This window comes from Salvelinus fontinalis, chromosome 26 (assembly GCF_029448725.1).
Source record: "Salvelinus fontinalis isolate EN_2023a chromosome 26, ASM2944872v1, whole genome shotgun sequence".
NCBI classification, from domain to species: domain Eukaryota; kingdom Metazoa; phylum Chordata; class Actinopteri; order Salmoniformes; family Salmonidae; genus Salvelinus; species Salvelinus fontinalis.
Window position 1 is genome coordinate 29,659,096 of NC_074690.1, and position 16,396 is coordinate 29,675,491.

At 42.7% G+C, this 16,396-nt stretch overlaps 1 protein-coding gene across 2 annotated transcripts in view; it reads left to right on the forward strand.

The window, feature by feature from the left end:
- The window catches only part of LOC129824078 (contactin-associated protein-like 2), a 65,135-nt gene that overhangs the window by 15,731 nt on the left and 33,008 nt on the right, over nt 1-16,396 (forward strand). For both annotated transcript variants that reach the window (XM_055883389.1, XM_055883388.1), the window contains 10 exons: nt 14-217; nt 667-851; nt 6,605-6,748; nt 7,933-8,191; nt 8,477-8,626; nt 9,093-9,255; nt 13,486-13,592; nt 13,845-13,964; nt 14,348-14,463; nt 14,817-14,901. In XM_055883389.1, coding sequence (XP_055739364.1) covers nt 14-217; nt 667-851; nt 6,605-6,748; nt 7,933-8,191; nt 8,477-8,626; nt 9,093-9,255; nt 13,486-13,592; nt 13,845-13,964; nt 14,348-14,463; nt 14,817-14,901 — 1,533 coding nt within the window. The remainder of the gene's footprint in view (nt 1-13; nt 218-666; nt 852-6,604; nt 6,749-7,932; nt 8,192-8,476; nt 8,627-9,092; nt 9,256-13,485; nt 13,593-13,844; nt 13,965-14,347; nt 14,464-14,816; nt 14,902-16,396) is intronic.

A 16,396-nucleotide genomic window follows, 5' to 3' on the forward strand; every position in this document is an offset into this window, starting at 1 on the left:
TCGGTGACCTCAGGGGCGGATGTGATCAACTTCGAAGGCCAGGGTGTGATCTCCTACCGCTTCAAGATGAAGAAGATGAAGATTTTGAAGGACGTCATCTCCCTGAAGTTTAAGACCACAGCCAGTAACGGTGTGCTCCTGCACGGAGAAGGACAGCAAGGAGACTATATCAGCTTGGAGCTGAAGAGATCCAAACTACTGCTCATGATCAACCTCGGTAATGGACCATTTCCAATCCTGTCTATGGGATACCTGTGTGCATCCAAAATGGCACCCTATTCCATATTTAGTCCTCTACTTTTGACCAAATGTAGTGCACGATATAAGGAACAGGGTGCTTTTCGGGATGCACACCTAGTGTACTATAATCGCTGATAATTTAGCTTCTTATGGTAGCTACTTAGGTCAATTGATGAATCTTGATAGAATTCCTTTATATTTCCTAATATGACTGGCCCTTATGCATTATGCATTATACATCTATTTATTTTTGATGGATTTGAATATTGGTTGTTGTCAACAAGATAATTATTCATCACAGTAGCCTTCACAAATTAGAATTTGTACTATATTTATCTCACTATGTCAGCCTGTTGTTTATAGGAACATTTTCCCCTTAAGCATTTTCTTAATAATGTCGATCTGTTTATGTCTTGTAAACTTCAGGCAGCAATCAGTACGGCTCCATCCTCGGACACACCTCTGTGACAAGCGGAAGTTTATTGGATGATGACCACTGGCACTCCGTAATTATCGAGCGTTACCGACGGAATGTCAACTTTACCCTGGATCGCCACACACAGCACTTCCGCACCAACGGGGAATTTGATCATCTTGACCTGGACTATGAGGTAGGCTACAGTTATGTTGGATATTGTCTTAGTGATTCCTCCCCTCGCATCCCTCCCTATCAGGGTTGTGGTCATTTCAATTTAAATTCCAGTCAAATCAGGAAGTACACCGAAATTCCAATTCTCTTCAATGTTTTTCAATGAGGAAAAATCTGGAATTGGAATTTGGTATACTTTCTGAATTGACTGGAATTGCAATGGAATTGACCCCAACCCTGGTTTATATATAGTTGTATTGTACTGTATATATTGTCTTAGTTAATTTCTTAATCCCTTCGTATAAAGTTGTATGTGTTGTCTATGTTCCTCTCTTCGCATCTCCCTCCCTATATTATATAGTTGTATTGTATACAGTGGGGTCGAAATTATTGACACCATTGATAAAGATGCAAAAATGACTATAAAATAAATGCTTCAAATACTGAGCTATATTGTATGCTCTGAAAATGTATATTATTTTAAACTAATACAACTGCTCAGAGAAGGGATTTTGTTTAATGAAAACATCCCTGTTTTCAATACCTTTCAATACTTCACCTTGCGAGGATAATGGCATTGAGCCTTTTTCTAAAATGTTTTATGAGTTGGAGAACACATTGGGAGGGATATTAGACCATTGCTATATTAGACCATTCACATTGGGAGGGATATTAGACCATTTTATGGCCAATTTACAATTTCTTTGTGGATATTGATGTGTGCTTAGGGCTATTGCATTGCTTTAAGATCCATTTGAGGCCAAGTTTCAGCCTCCTGTCAGAGGCAACCAGGTTTTTGGCTTAAATGTCCTGGTACTGGGTAAAGACCATGATGCTGTTGACCTTAACAAGGGCCCCAGGATAATAGTTACAACTGAAAACACTTTACATAATGTATACCGGATGTGATTAAGTACTATCTATCCAGATGTAATATACACTGCTCAAAAAAATAAAGGGAACACTTAAACAACACAATGTAACTCCAAGTCAATCACACTTCTGTGAAATCAAACTGTCCACTTAGGAAGCAACACTGATTGACAATAAATTGCACATGCTGTTGTGAAAATGGAATAGACAAAAGGTGGAAATTATAGGCAATTAGCAAGACACCCCCCAAAACAGGAGTGATTCTGCAAGTGGTGACCACAGACCACTTCTCAGTTCCTATGCTTCCTGGCTGATGTTTTGGTCACTTTTGAATGCTGGCGGTGCTCTCACTCTAGTGGTAGCATGAGACGGAGTCTACAACCCACACAAGTGGCTCAGGTAGTGCAGTTCATCCAGGATGGCACATCAATGCGAACTGTGGCAAAAAGGTTTGCTGTGTCTGTCAGCGTAGTGTCCAGAGCATGCAGGCGCTACCAGGACCAGGCCAGTACATCAGGAGACGTGGAGGAGGCCGTAGGAGGGCAACAACCCAGCAGCAGGAATGCTACCTCCGCCTTTGTGCAAGGAGGTGCACTGCCAGAGCCCTGTAAAAGGACCTCCAGCAGGCCAAAAATGTGCATGTGTCAGCATATGGTCTCACAAGGGGTCTGAGGATCTCATCTCGGTACCTAATGGCAGTCAGGCTACCTCTGGCGAGCACATGGAGGGCTGTGCGGCCCCACAAAGAAATGCCACCCCACACCATGACTGACCCATCGCCAAACCGGTCATGTTGGAGGATGTTGCAGGCAGCAGAACGTTCTCCACGGCGTCTCCAGACTCTGTCACGTCTGTCACATGTGCTCATGTGCTCAGTGTGAACCTGCTTTCATCTGTGAAGAGCACAGGGCGCCAGTGGCGAATTTGCCAATCTTGGTGTTCTCTGGCAAATGCCAAACGTCCTGCACGGTGTTGGGCTGTAAGCACAACCCCCACCTGTGGATGTCGGGCCCTCATACCACCCTCATGGAGTCTGTTTCTGACCGTTTGAGCAGACACATGCACATTTGTGGCCTGCTGGAGTCATTTTGCAGGGCGCTGGCAGTGCACCTCCTTGCACAAGGCGGAGGTAGCGGTCCTGCTGCTGGGTTGTTGCCCTCCTACGGCCTCCTCCACGTCTCCTGATGTACTGGCCTGTCTCCTGGTAGCGCCTGCATGCTCTGGACACTACGCTGACAGACACAGGAAACCTTTTTGCCACAGTTCGCATTGATGTGCCATCCTGGATGAACTGCACTACCTGAGCCACTTGTGTGGGTTGTAGACTCCGTCTCATGCTACCACTAGAGTGAGAGCACCGCCAGCATTCAAAAGTGACCAAAACATCAGCCAGGAAGCATAGGAACTGAGAAGTGGTCTGTGGTCACCACCTGCAGAATCACTCCTGTTTTGGGGGGTGTCTTGCTAATTGCCTATAATTTCCACCTTTTGTCTATTCCATTTGCACAACAGCCTGTGAAATTTATTGTCAATCAGTGTTGCTTCCTAAGTGGACAGTTTGATTTCACAGAAGTGTGATTGACTTGGAGTTACATTGTGTTGTTTAAGTGTTCCCTTTATTTTTTTGAGCAGTGTATATCAAATACATATATTTTTGCTATGTAACTACTGTGTAAAAAAAAGTGCAATGTGTGTCGAATGTACACTACCGTTCAAAAGTTTGGGGTCACTTAGAAATGTCCTTGTTTTTGAAAGAAAAGCAATTTTTTTGTCCATTAAAATAACATCAAATTGATCAGAAATACAGCGTAGGCATTGTTACTGTTGTAAATGACTATTGTAGCTGGGAACGGCTGATTTTTTTATGGAATATATACATCGGTGTACAGAGGCCCATTATCAGCAACCATCACTCCTGTGTTCCAATGGCACGTTGTGTTAGCTAATCCAAGTTTATAATTTTACAATGCTAATTGATCATTAGAAAACCCTTTTGCAATTATGTTAGCACAGCTGAAACTGTTGTGCTGATTTGGATTAGCTAACACAACGTGCCATTGGAACACAGGAGTGATGGTTGCTGACAATGGGCCTCTGTACGCTTAAGTAGATATTCCATTTAAAAATCAGCCGTTTCCAGCTACAATAGTCATTAACAACATTAACAATGTCTACGCTGTATTTCTGATCAATTTGAGGTTATTTTAATGGACAAAAAAGGTGCTTTTCTTTCAAAAACAAGGACATTTCTAAGTGCCCCCAAACTTTTGAATGGTAGTGTACATGTAACAAAAAAGAAAAAGCTGTAAAAACCAAGTTATTTTTGTCCTCCAAAGAGGGGGGTGGTGGATGGAAGCAAAATGACCCGTAACATCAAAGATCCACCACCATATTTTACAGTAGATATGGGATTCTTTTCTGCTCATGTATTCTAATTTCGACACCAAACCCACCACTGGTGTGCATGGCTAAAGAAATCTACTTTCTTGTCATCCAACAAATGTAAACGGCTGGAGTTTGCTAAACGGCATTGGCATAGATTGGAACTGGTGCTTTGGTCTGATGTCATGAAAATAGAGCTCTTAGGCCAAAAACCTGGGTTCCTCTGCCAGGCTGAAACTTGGCCACAAGTAGATCTTCCAGCAAACAGGAGCCCCAAGCACACATCAAAAACCACAAAGAAGTGGTTAATTGGCCACAAAATCAACATTTTGCAATGGCCATCTCAGTCTCCGTAATGATCTAGATCCCTCCCAATGTGTTTTCCAACTCATTAAACATTTTAGAAAACGGCTCAATGCCATTATCCTCGTAAGGTGCGGTTTTGAAAGTTATTAAAAACAGAGTTGTCAATCATTTTGATCCCCACCTTTTGGAGGGAAAAAAGTATTACTTGTTAAACAAAATATTTTTCTCTGAGAAATTGTATTTGTATAAAATAATATATTTTCACAATTTCTTTGGCATAAACTATAGCTCAGTGTTTGAATTATTTTTTACAGTTGTTTTTGCTAAACTTCGTAAAGGGCATCAATAATTTCGGACCACACTGTATATTGCTTATTCTCTTCATCCCTACATACAGTGAGGGAAAAAAGTATTTGATCCCCTGCTGATTTTGTACGTTTGCCCACTGACAAAGAAATGATCAGTCTATAATTTTAATGGTAGGTTTATTTGAACAGTGAGAGACAGAATAACAACAACAAAATCCAGAAAAACGCATGTCAAAAATTTTATAAATTGATTTGCATTTTAATGAGGGAAATAAGTATTTGACCCCTCTGCAAAACATGACTTAGTACTTGGTGGCAAAACCCTTGTTGGCAATCACAGAGGTCAGACATTTCTTGTAGTTGACCACCAGGTTTGAACACATCTCAGGAGGGATTTTGTCCCACTCTTCTTTGCAGAACTTCTCCAAGTCATTAAGGTTTCGAGGCTGACGTTTGGCAACTCGAACATTCAGCTCCCTCCACAGACTTTCTATGGGATTAAGGTCTGGAGACTGGCTAGGCCACTCCAGGACCTTAATGTGCTTCTTCTTGAGCCACTCCTTTGTTGCCTTGTGTTTTGGGTCATTGTCATGCTGGAATACCCATCCACGACCCATTTTCAATGCCCTGGCTGAGGGAAGGAGGTTCTCACCCAAGATTTGACGGTACATGGCCCCGTCCATCGTCCCTTTGATGCGGTGAAGTTGTCCTGTCCCCTTAGCAGAAAAACACCCCCAAAGCATGTTTCCACCTCCATGTTTGACAGTGGGGATGGTGTTCTTGGGGTCATAGGCAGCATTCCTCCTCCTCCAAACATGGCGAGTTGAGTTGATGCCAAAGAGCTCCATTTTGGTCTCATCTGACCACAACACTTTCACCCAGTTGTCCTCTGAATCATTCAGATGTTCATTGGCAAACTTCAGACGGGCATGTATATGTGCTTTCTTGAGCAGGGGGACCTTGCGGGCGCTGCGGGATTTCAGTCCTTCACGGCGTAGTGTGTTACCAATTGTTTTCTTGGTGACTATGGTCCCAGCTGCCTTGAGATCATTGACAAGATCCTCCCGTGTAGTTCTGGGCTGATTCCTCACCATTCTCATAATCATTGCAACTCCACGAGGTGAGATCTTGCATGGAGCCCCAGGTAGAGGGAGATTGACAGTTCTTTCGTGTTTATTCCATTTGCGAATAATCGCACCAACTGTTGTCACCTTCTCACCAAACTGCTTTGGCGATGGTCTTGTAGCCCATTCCATCCTTGTGTAGGTCTACAATCTTGTCCCTGACATCCTTGGAGAGCTCTTTGGTCTTGGCCGTGGTGGAGAGTTTGGAATCTGATTGATTGATTGCTTCTGTGGACAGGTGTCTTTTATACAGGTAACAAACTGAGATTACTGATCATTTCTTTGTCAGTGGGCAAACGTACAAAATCAGCAGGGGATCAAATACTTTTTTCCCTCACTGTATGTATTGTATATTGTCCTGGTTCATTTCCTCACATCCCGCCCTATCTCTATGAGAGTTCCTGTGAGTCATGTTACTCTGAAGTCTGTGTGAAGAGTTCACGGATTCCAAGTCAAAGCAAGCCCTCTGTACTGCGGCTCCCCTGTGATTACAGAACTTAACTTTTAGGTTTGTCTGTGTAATTATCCGTGTGCGATACTGAAGGAAATTACTTTGCCTCCGCAAGGAAGGAGAGGGAAAAAACACAACACCATACACTCATTATAAAGTGGAGGTTAATGTAATCAGGCACAAGCGAAAACCAATATATTCCCTGAAGGGATATATGCTGCTGTATTGATTTGATTCAAAGCGACAAATGGCTCTGAGATGTGGCTCCTGCTGCCGAGCCTCTTCAACTAAAACTTGACCCCATTTCCTCTTCTCCTTCTGTGTCCTCCAGATCAGCTTTGGAGGTATGCCTGTCTCTGCCAAGCCCAGCTCGGGAGGCAGGGAGAACTTTGTTGGTTGCATGGAGGGCATCACCTACAACGGTGATAACATTACCAACCTGGTCAAGAGAAAGAAAATTGATACTTCAAGTTTTGTAAGAACATTTCTGTCATTTTTGTATACCTGAGTGTCATCTTTACTACTTGGTTTGTGATTCACTAGTATACCTTGAAAACATAAACGGTAGGAACAGCCATGTATTTGTGATTACCTATTTGGAAAGGCCAGTGATGCAACACCTCACTTCAATTCAATATAATTTGCCTTTTTCACTGAGGCGCTAATAAAACAGGCTTTAGTGCATCTATAAATCACACTCCTAGAAAATAAGGTGATCTCTAGAACCTAACATGGTTATTTGGCAGTCCCCATAGGAGACCCCTTTGAAGAACCATTTTTGGTTCCAGGTAGAACTCTTTTGTGTTCCATGAAGAACCCTTTCCAGAGAAGGTTCTACATGGAACCCAAAGGGGTTCTACTTGAAACCAAAAAGGGTTATCCTATGGGGACAGCCAAACCATTTTTTCTATGAGTGCAGAAGTGAAGAAACTCTTACCTTGTGGTGATGTCGGAAAACAAATACATTTCTTCGAAGTCATATGCTGAATAAAAGAGTATTCCATGCAATGGGATTGAACCCAATAAATGTGTCAAGCTTCAGAAGCCCTCAGCATAGGGTTTAAAGCAATTACTGCTCTGTTGTCAATGGTGTGTGATGGTGTGTGAGCCATTACTGCACTAAAGTATGGATCTAACCATTGTTATTGATTTCACTTCTTATGTGCATCTTAGCCCTTTTTTTTCTGTGAGCAAATGGGTTTACCAAACTGTGGGATATCCACAAAGTTTATTGGTGTTGGATTGCATGCTTTGCTTTCAGCACAAGTGGAGAGAGAAAACGGTTTTAGTCAAGTGCTGTATGATGAGTGTTTTTCTGTGTTGGAAATAATGCAGGCACTTGCATTTTCCAATGCATTAAACCCCAACATTTACATCTAAAAAGCACTTTAGGTTTTCTGATGTATCTCTTATGCAAAATATATGCTAACCAGAGGAGGCTGCTGGAAAGAGTTATAGGAGGATGGGCTCATTGTAATGGCTGGAATGGAATAAATGGCTCATTACAATGAGCCTGTCCTCCTATAGCTCCTCCCACCAGCCTCCACTGATGCTAACTATATTTATATGGTTGTGCTAATGTCTTGAGTTGAAATCAAGAGGGAAAGCTGCCTTAACTTGTATAAGTGTTTGCTGTCATACTTTCTATCCCCCTTACAGAGGAACCTGACGTTCTCCTGCAGCGAGACGCACTCCTTCCCCGTGTTCTTCAACGCCACCAGCTTCCTGCGTCTCCCGGGGCTGCAGGACAGTGACACCCTGTCGGTCAGCCTGTCCTTCCGGACGTGGAACCCCAGCGGCCTGCTCTTCTACACGGCCCTGGCTGATGGCGTGGTGGAGGTGGGCCTCACCGAGGGAAAAGTCACCGTCTACATCAACGTCGCCCAGAAGAAAAACACACGTATAGACATCTCCTCAGGTATGGTCTAGTTAGTACGGCCATGCTGGCTAATGCACTAAAGTAGACGTGTTTATTTAGCCCAAAGACCCTCCCTTCATTAATTCATTCTCTCTATCAATTTGGGGAGGCCCTCCCCATGAGGGTCTTCCGTAGCTGAAGCTCTGTCTGTTAGGCCCTGTGTTCTCAGTCTTTCTCAGAATTTCTAGTTGTTTTTCTGATGTTTCAGTAATTGCAGTTGTCTGCTCATCACCCACCTTGACTGATTCATAAAGCCATATTGTTCTGTCTGTGGTCTCTGTTCAGGTTCGGGGCTCAACGACGGCCAGTGGCACAACGTCTACCTCCATGCTCTGGAGAACTACGCCATGCTGACCATTGATGGTGACGAGGCGTCCACTGTCAGAACGGTCATTCCCATTCAGATCAGAACAGGGGGACAATACTACTTTGGAGGTACTTACAGAGGTGGCTTATAACAGAGCCATATACAGTACATGTATCTCTGTACCGATATATGTCTCTGTTCTATAATGTATAAGCCCTTGTTATGGGCTTTGGCACATACTTATTCATTATTACATTTTCCTTAATTCAGTCTGACAAACACTATTGTGATTTGTTGATTGCACATGGAGTTTTTTGTGTTTGATGGCAGGCTTTGTCATTAAATCCTCTTTTTGTTACTTTTGATTGGTTGCCTTTTTGTTGTCTTTGTGTTTTGATTGTGTTTGAAGTACTGTAGTTGCCTTTAAGAGGGTGTATTAAATATTGAATGAAAGCTCCATAATGTTTTAAACCAAAACACAATGCTCATATAATTAATGTTGCTTAATACCTGAACTGTGTCTCGAAACTTTACTTTTCAAACAGAAAGCGCAGTCTTGACCATATGAAAAACTCTTGTACCTTTTTCCTGTAGGCTACTTCCTGCGTACCAACACGCCCCCTGCCCAGCGCTCCTTCCAGGGCTGTATGCAGCTGATCCACGTGGACGACCAGCTCGCTGACCTGGTGGCTGTAGAGCAAGGCAACATGGGAACCTTTGAGAATGTCAGCCTGGATATGTGTGCCATCATAGACAGGTAATATTCTATACCATTTATACCATTCCCTTGCTTAGCTGACTTATTCAAACCAGACTTTTTTCTTTGCTGTTGATCATGAAAGTAAAAGTATAAACGCGTGCTATAACCTTACCTGAGGGGCTACCTGCTTCTTGGGCATGCGTCGCACTGTCTATTCACAAAGGCAGCACGGGTCCCACCAACTGCACCATCGTGTGGACCGAGAGGCTTTGTCTCTCAGTGAGAGGTGAGTATCGGGTATAAGTATGAAGACCAAGCAGGCGTCTCACACAGAGAAAATGAAAAGGAAAACGCCACACACTGCTGTTCATGCTCCCAGGTGATTTTATTGATACGTTTCGACCCCTTAGGTCTCACACAGGGACACAGCGAGAGGCGGGGATCAGCGGATCACACAAGGCTTTGGTATAGGATGTCTTAGTGTGCAATCTTTGTGTTCCTGCTGGTAAATGCACGCGTACACAAGCACACAGCCACACAGGCGCACATCCCCTAAGCTAAGCTCATTAAAACCATGAAGTGGAAAAGCACTGCTCCTCCTGAGATATGGAAATGCAATTTCACCGAAAGGTTACTCAAAATATGGATATGCGCTAACATTCTTATCCGGATAAACTAATTAAATTCATTCTCACAGTATGTGGGTTCACTCCAACACATGGTTCTGGTTCATAAATGGAATCTTATCTCTGTTTCTTATTCTCCGGTAGTGATTAGGAGTCAAACTGTAGATCCCATTAATCCAACCTTATGTTCCGGAATTGTTAACGACACCGTTTGAAATGTCAGAGTAAGACATTTTCAGAAAAGTTAAAGACAGTCATGCGGATTTGTTTTCATCTTAAAGTTGGAATCCGTTGCGGTGAAACTGCCACGTCTGTTTGTGATATTACAAAGACATTACTTCAAACAACAAACACTGTTTGAGACAATCATTGCACATCACTGCACATGCAATAGAACAGCAGAGTGTGAAAAAAAAATATATATATTACGTTGCTCAATGCTCATATCCTCCTTTTCAAAAACAAAAACAAAACAATAATTAAAGAGCCTGTGACGCTGTTTCGCCTAATGCGGATCTCAGCTTTACCATCAGAAGTCAAATCAAACTTGATTATTATTCTAGGGAGATTTGTGTAGTATGTATGTATGAAAGATCCATTTATGGTTGAATACTCTTGATGTGTGGTTCATTTGGCTTATGTATTATGGTAACGCTAATCCGATACACCAGATTTTCTCTCGCATTAAATAGGAATGTTTCCAACATCTCTGGCCTGTGCATATTTACAGAATTGTGGTGATGATATCCTCAGTCTAAACAATGCTACCGGGGCGAATTCACCTACCTTCAATTGGAACTTCATGTTACTACAGCCCTTTGATCACACCAGCAGGTTTAATGCTTTTAACGCTGGGCATCTGGGGATCTGGGGAGACACATAGGTGTAGGGGTCCCCGCACTGGAAATTAACTAGTACAGTGATAAAGTGATAGATCCTACCATTCACCACACTGTGGTATCAAACATACAGTACCAGTCAAAGGTTTGGACACACCTACTCATTCCAGGGTTTTTCTTTATGTTGTACTATTTTCTACATTGTAGAAATCAAAACTATGAAATAACACATATGTATTCATGTAGTAACCAAAAAGGTGTTAAACAAATGAAAATACACTTTATATTTGAGATTCTTCAAAGTAGCCACCCTTTGCCAGCTTCATGAGGTAGTCACCTGGAATGAATTTAAATGAACAGGTGTGCCTTGTTAAAAGTTAATTTGTGGAATTGCTTTCCTTCTTAATGCGTTTGTACATATCAGTTGTGTTGTGACAAGGTATGGGGTGGTATACATATGATAGCTCTATTTGGTCAAAGACCAAGTCCATATTATGGCAAGAACAGCTCAAATAAGCAAAGAGAAATGACAGTTCATTAATTTAAGACATGAAGGTCAGACAATACGGAACATTTCAAGAATTTTTTAAGTTTCTTGAAGTGCCGTCGCAAATAAACATTAAGCGCTATGATGAAACTGGCTCTCATGAGGACCACCACAGGAAAGGAAGACCCAGAGTTACCTCTGCTGCAGTGTATAAGTTCATTAGAGTTAACAGCACCTCAGATTTCAGCCCAAATAAATGCTTCACAGAGTTCAAGTAACAGACAGTAACAGATCTCAACATGAACTGTTCAGAGGAGACTTTGTGAATCAGGCCTTCAAGGTCGAATTTCTGTGAAAGAAAACACTACTAAAGGACACCAATAATAAGAAGAGACTTGCTTGGGCCAAGAAACATGAGCAATGGATATTAGACCGGTGGAAATCTGTCCAATTTGAGATTATTTTGTTCCATTCGCCGTGCTTTTTTGAGATGCAGAGTAGGTGAACGGGGGATCTCTGCATGTGTGGTTCCCACCATGAAGCATGGAGGAGGAGGTGTGGGGGTGCTTTGCTGGTGACGCTGTCTGTCATTTATTTAGAATTCAAGGCACATTTAACCAGCATGGCTACCACATCATTCTGCAGCTATACGCCATCCCATCTGGTTTGCGCTCAGTGGGACTAATATTTGTTTTTCAACAGGACAATGACCCAACAGACCTCCAAGCTGTGTAGAGGCTATTTGACCAGGAATGAGAGTGATGGAATGATGCATCAGATGACCTGGTGTAACGTCTGCTTCCAACTCACACTCTCAAACACATAGATCCCCTGAACGCAGCTCACTTTCCAGCCCACTTTCCAGCTCACACTTTCAAACACATAGATCCCCTGAACGCAGCTCACTCTCCAGATCCCAATCACCTGAATTCTGATCACCTGTTCACACACCTGTATGTCATGTACATACAGTATTTAGTTCAGTTCATTGCACCCCATCATTGTGAGGTATTGTTTGTTTTTGTACGCGTTCTATTCGGAGCTCTGTTTAATTCCGTATCAGTCCTCACGTGTATCGTAGTTTTTGGCCATCCTCATTAACGAAGCCTTTTTGCCTATTCCCTGCCTGTACTTTTGCCTATCACATTTCCTGTCATCAACCTCTTGCCTGATCTCCCGGACTACGATATTAGCCCTTTCCCTAGATGTACTGTTACTTTTTTGGAGTCCCTGTGTATGACCTTCTGCCTGCCCCTGGACCCAGCTACCTGCCTCCTCCTGTGTATGACCTTCTGCCTGCCCCTGGACCCAGCTACCTGCCTCCTCCTGTGTATGACCTTCTGCCTGCCCCTGGACCCAGCTACCTGCCTCCTCCTGTGTATGACCTTCTGCCTGCCCCTGGACCCAGCTACCTGCCTCCTCCTGTGGTCCTTTACTAATAAACACCTGCTGCACCCTGCGCTTGAAACCAGCACTCTGTCTCCCATCGTACTCATTACACCTGGCCTCCACAATCACCCGACCTCAACCCAGTTGAGATTGTTTGGGATGAGTTGGACCGCAGAGTGAAGAATCTAGAATATAAAAAATATTTAGATTTTTTGGTTACTACGTGATTCCATATGTGTTATTTCATAGTTTTGATGTCTTCACTATTATTCTACAATGTAGAAAAAAGTCAAAATAAAGAAAAACCCTTGAATAAGTAGGTGTGTCCAAACTTTTGACTGGTACTGTACATGGAAAAAAAGGTCACAAACCTCCTCACAGCTCTGCGGGTTGGCTGATTACTGTCACGACACAGAGACACCACAGTGATATTTAACCCCCGTTGTCTCACTAAGGTCAGCGTATTTCAATTAGACGGCACTTCTTTGTCATGTGAATATGATTTGAAGAAGTACCAAATGTATGCAGCCTCAAATGAATTCATTTTTGAGGGTAGATGATATTTGCAGGATGCACACTAGGAAAGTTATCCCTACGATCTATCCTTTTCTGTCCCATCTGTACAGATGTAGGATCTTAATTTGATCACTCCGTTGCAGGAGAATGTGTAACGTATTTGAGGTTTAAAAAGGCTTCTGATGTTTGTCATTTCTACTTTGAAATTTCATACTTAATTTTCCCTTACAAAAAATGTATCAACCCCTACAAAATCATTAATTAATTATAATCCACATAATAATTCACATTTCCGGTTGCTGCAGGATTATTTCCCTGCTGTAGCAGACTGGCTCAAATTATGATCCTACATCTGTAGTTTCACAAAGGTCAAAGTAGTTCAATTAGACGGCACTTCTGCTACTTCATCATGTGATCTACCCCCCCACAGATGTGTACCTAACCACTGTGAACATGGAGGCCGATGCACTCAAACCTGGGACAGTTTCAGGTGCTCCTGCAATGGGACAGGCTACACTGGGGCTACATGCCATACATGTAAGTATCCTCCTCAGCCTATCAAGACATCTTCATACAGTATATGGACATCTTAATCTATGATCTCTCATTATTCATACCCTCAGGGACCCATCTGAAACATCAGTTACATTTTTGCACATTCACCTCACTGACATTAAAACCCCATGGGGAAACTCCTGGATTTATAATGATGAATAAGTAATTCTGCTGTAATGTAAGCTCCATAATACATGTGGTTTCCTCTCTCGCGTGTGTATTCCTCTTCTCCAGCCGTGTATGAACAGTCCTGTGAGGAATACAAACATCTTGGTAAAACATCTGGGACGTACTGGATCGACCCTGATGGGAGTGGTCCCGTAGGCCCCTTCAAAGTCAACTGCAACATGACTGGTAAGAGTATAGTACCTCCCAAACCTACCGAACAGATAATCCACTTAACCTTTATGGCATCAAATGATTTTATCCCATCCCAGCAGGCAAATCTGGTTGAAATGACATCATTATAACCAGAATACAACTAAATCTGGTGTTTGGTTGTAATTTGGGGTGGCAGGTAACCTAGACGTTAGAGAGGCGGGCCAGCAACCGGAGGACTTAAATTTTCTGTGGACTGCAAGGAAAATGGATCAATGAAGTATTGTTCTTCTTCTGATTGTAGTAACATCATGGCAATCAGTTTTGACCACTGGGATAGCTGACCTACATTTCGTTCCTCTCCTGTAAATATTGGTCACGCTGACTGGTTTTTGATGGTGTTGTTGACTATTTTGCAGAGGACAAGGTGTGGACTACAGTGAGAAACAACCTGTCTCCCCAGACCTCAGTGAGTGGCTCAGACTTGGAGAGGAAGGCTTTTCTGCAGCTCAACTACAACATGTCCACAGAGCAGGTGACCTTACTACCTTATGACCCTATGACATCATCACCCATTCATGATGGAACCAGCTCAATGGAAAAGAAACATGGGTTTTATTGGCAGTTTTAACGGACACGAATTAAGTCTAGTTTTGGACTGAGAACCATGCTCAATGGAGAACCTCCATGGTTATTCTTTGTGTAGAGAAACCAGCCCTATGTGTATTGTAAATGCATTTTTATGTTACTGTCGAAGGCACTAGCTAGCTACATTGTTTATTAAAGATGTTCTCTCAGTGTATTTTCACTCAGCTCCGCTACGATCCTCAATTACTAAATGTTATGCATTCTGCTTTGCTCGAACCCTGTTTTCTCTCCCTGTGACAGGTGACAGCCATCACGAGCAGTGCAGAGTACTGTGAACAGCATGTAGCCTACGCCTGTCGAATGTCTCGACTGCTCAATAACCCAGGTAAAGAGGACATTGTGTGTTTTTTGGTGTTTGTATGTGTTTTTGTGTGCTCATATGTATATCTGAGAAAAGGATCTGTTTCTAAAGGGAAATACTATTATTTCCAACAAAGACACACTGTAATTTATGCATTTGGAGAAATAATATGCCAAGAATATGCCGTCTTCTCCTTTCCCTTCCCAGTATTTGTTTTTGATGAATGTTCATTTAAGTGTTGTCAGATTGTATAGCAGATGGTTATTAGCATTTGGGCGACAAATCTAGAAAATTCTTATCTATTTTATTTGGCAAGTGTTTCACAAGATGAGAAGGCAAGCAGGCGTACATTAGATAGCGTCACAGTAGTTGTCATCCCTTGTCATTACTCATAGAAGAGACCCAAGTGCTTATTCCAGTGGCTCTCTTCCCATCTCATGGAAAAGAGGAATACTATCTGTGGCAACTGGAACTGTTTCATTTCCTCAAGCCAACTACAGGAAATATTACAACTGAAATTCCATGACAGCCACAGAAACCCAAAGGCTCTTCAGTGTCTTCCAACAATCTAGTGTTGTTTTGTTTGCCGTTTTTTACCTTGTTTCAGTTTCTCATCTCATCTGGTGCTATCAAGCGACAGCCGTTCCCCCTGAGGGTCCAAAGAGTTCTGAACTTGAGGTTTTGCCATTTGTGCATTCTCTCAAAGTATATACAGTTGAAGTCAGAAGTTTACATACACGTTAGCCAAATACATTTAAACTCAGTTTTCACAATTCCTGAGCTGGTGTAACTGAGTCAGATTTGTAGGCCTCCTTGCTCGCACTCGCTTTTCCAGTTCTGCCCACACATTTTCTATGGGATTGAGGTCAGGGCTTTGTGATGGCCAATCCAATACCTTGACTGTTGTCCTTAAACCATTTTGACATAACTTTGGAAGTATGCTTGGGGTCATTGTCCATTTTGAAGACCCATTTGCGACCCAGCGTTAACTTTCTGACTGATGTCTTGAGATGTTACTTCAATATATCCACATGATTTTCCTGCCTCATGATGCCGTCTATTTTGTGAAGTGGACCAGTCCCTCCTGCAGCAAAGCACCCCCCACAAGATGATGCTGCCACCCCCGTGCTTCAAGGTTGGGATGGTGTTCTTCGGCTTGCAAGCTTCTCCCTTTTTCCTCCAAACATAACGATGGTCATTATGGCCAAACAGTTCTATTTTTGTTTCATCAGATCAAAGGACATTTCTCCAAAAAGTACGATCTTTGTTCCCATGTGCAGTTGCAAACCGTAATCTGGCTTTTTTATGGCGGTTTTGGAGCAGTGGCTTCTTCCTTGCTGAGCGGCCTTTCAGGTTATGTTGATATAGGACTTGTTTTACTGTGGATATAGATACTTTTGTTCCTGTTTCCTCCAGCATCTTCACAAGGTCCTTTGCTGTTGTTCTGGGATTGATTTTCACTTTTCGCATCAAAGTACGTTCATCTCTAAGAGACAGAACGCGTCTCCTTCCTGAGCGG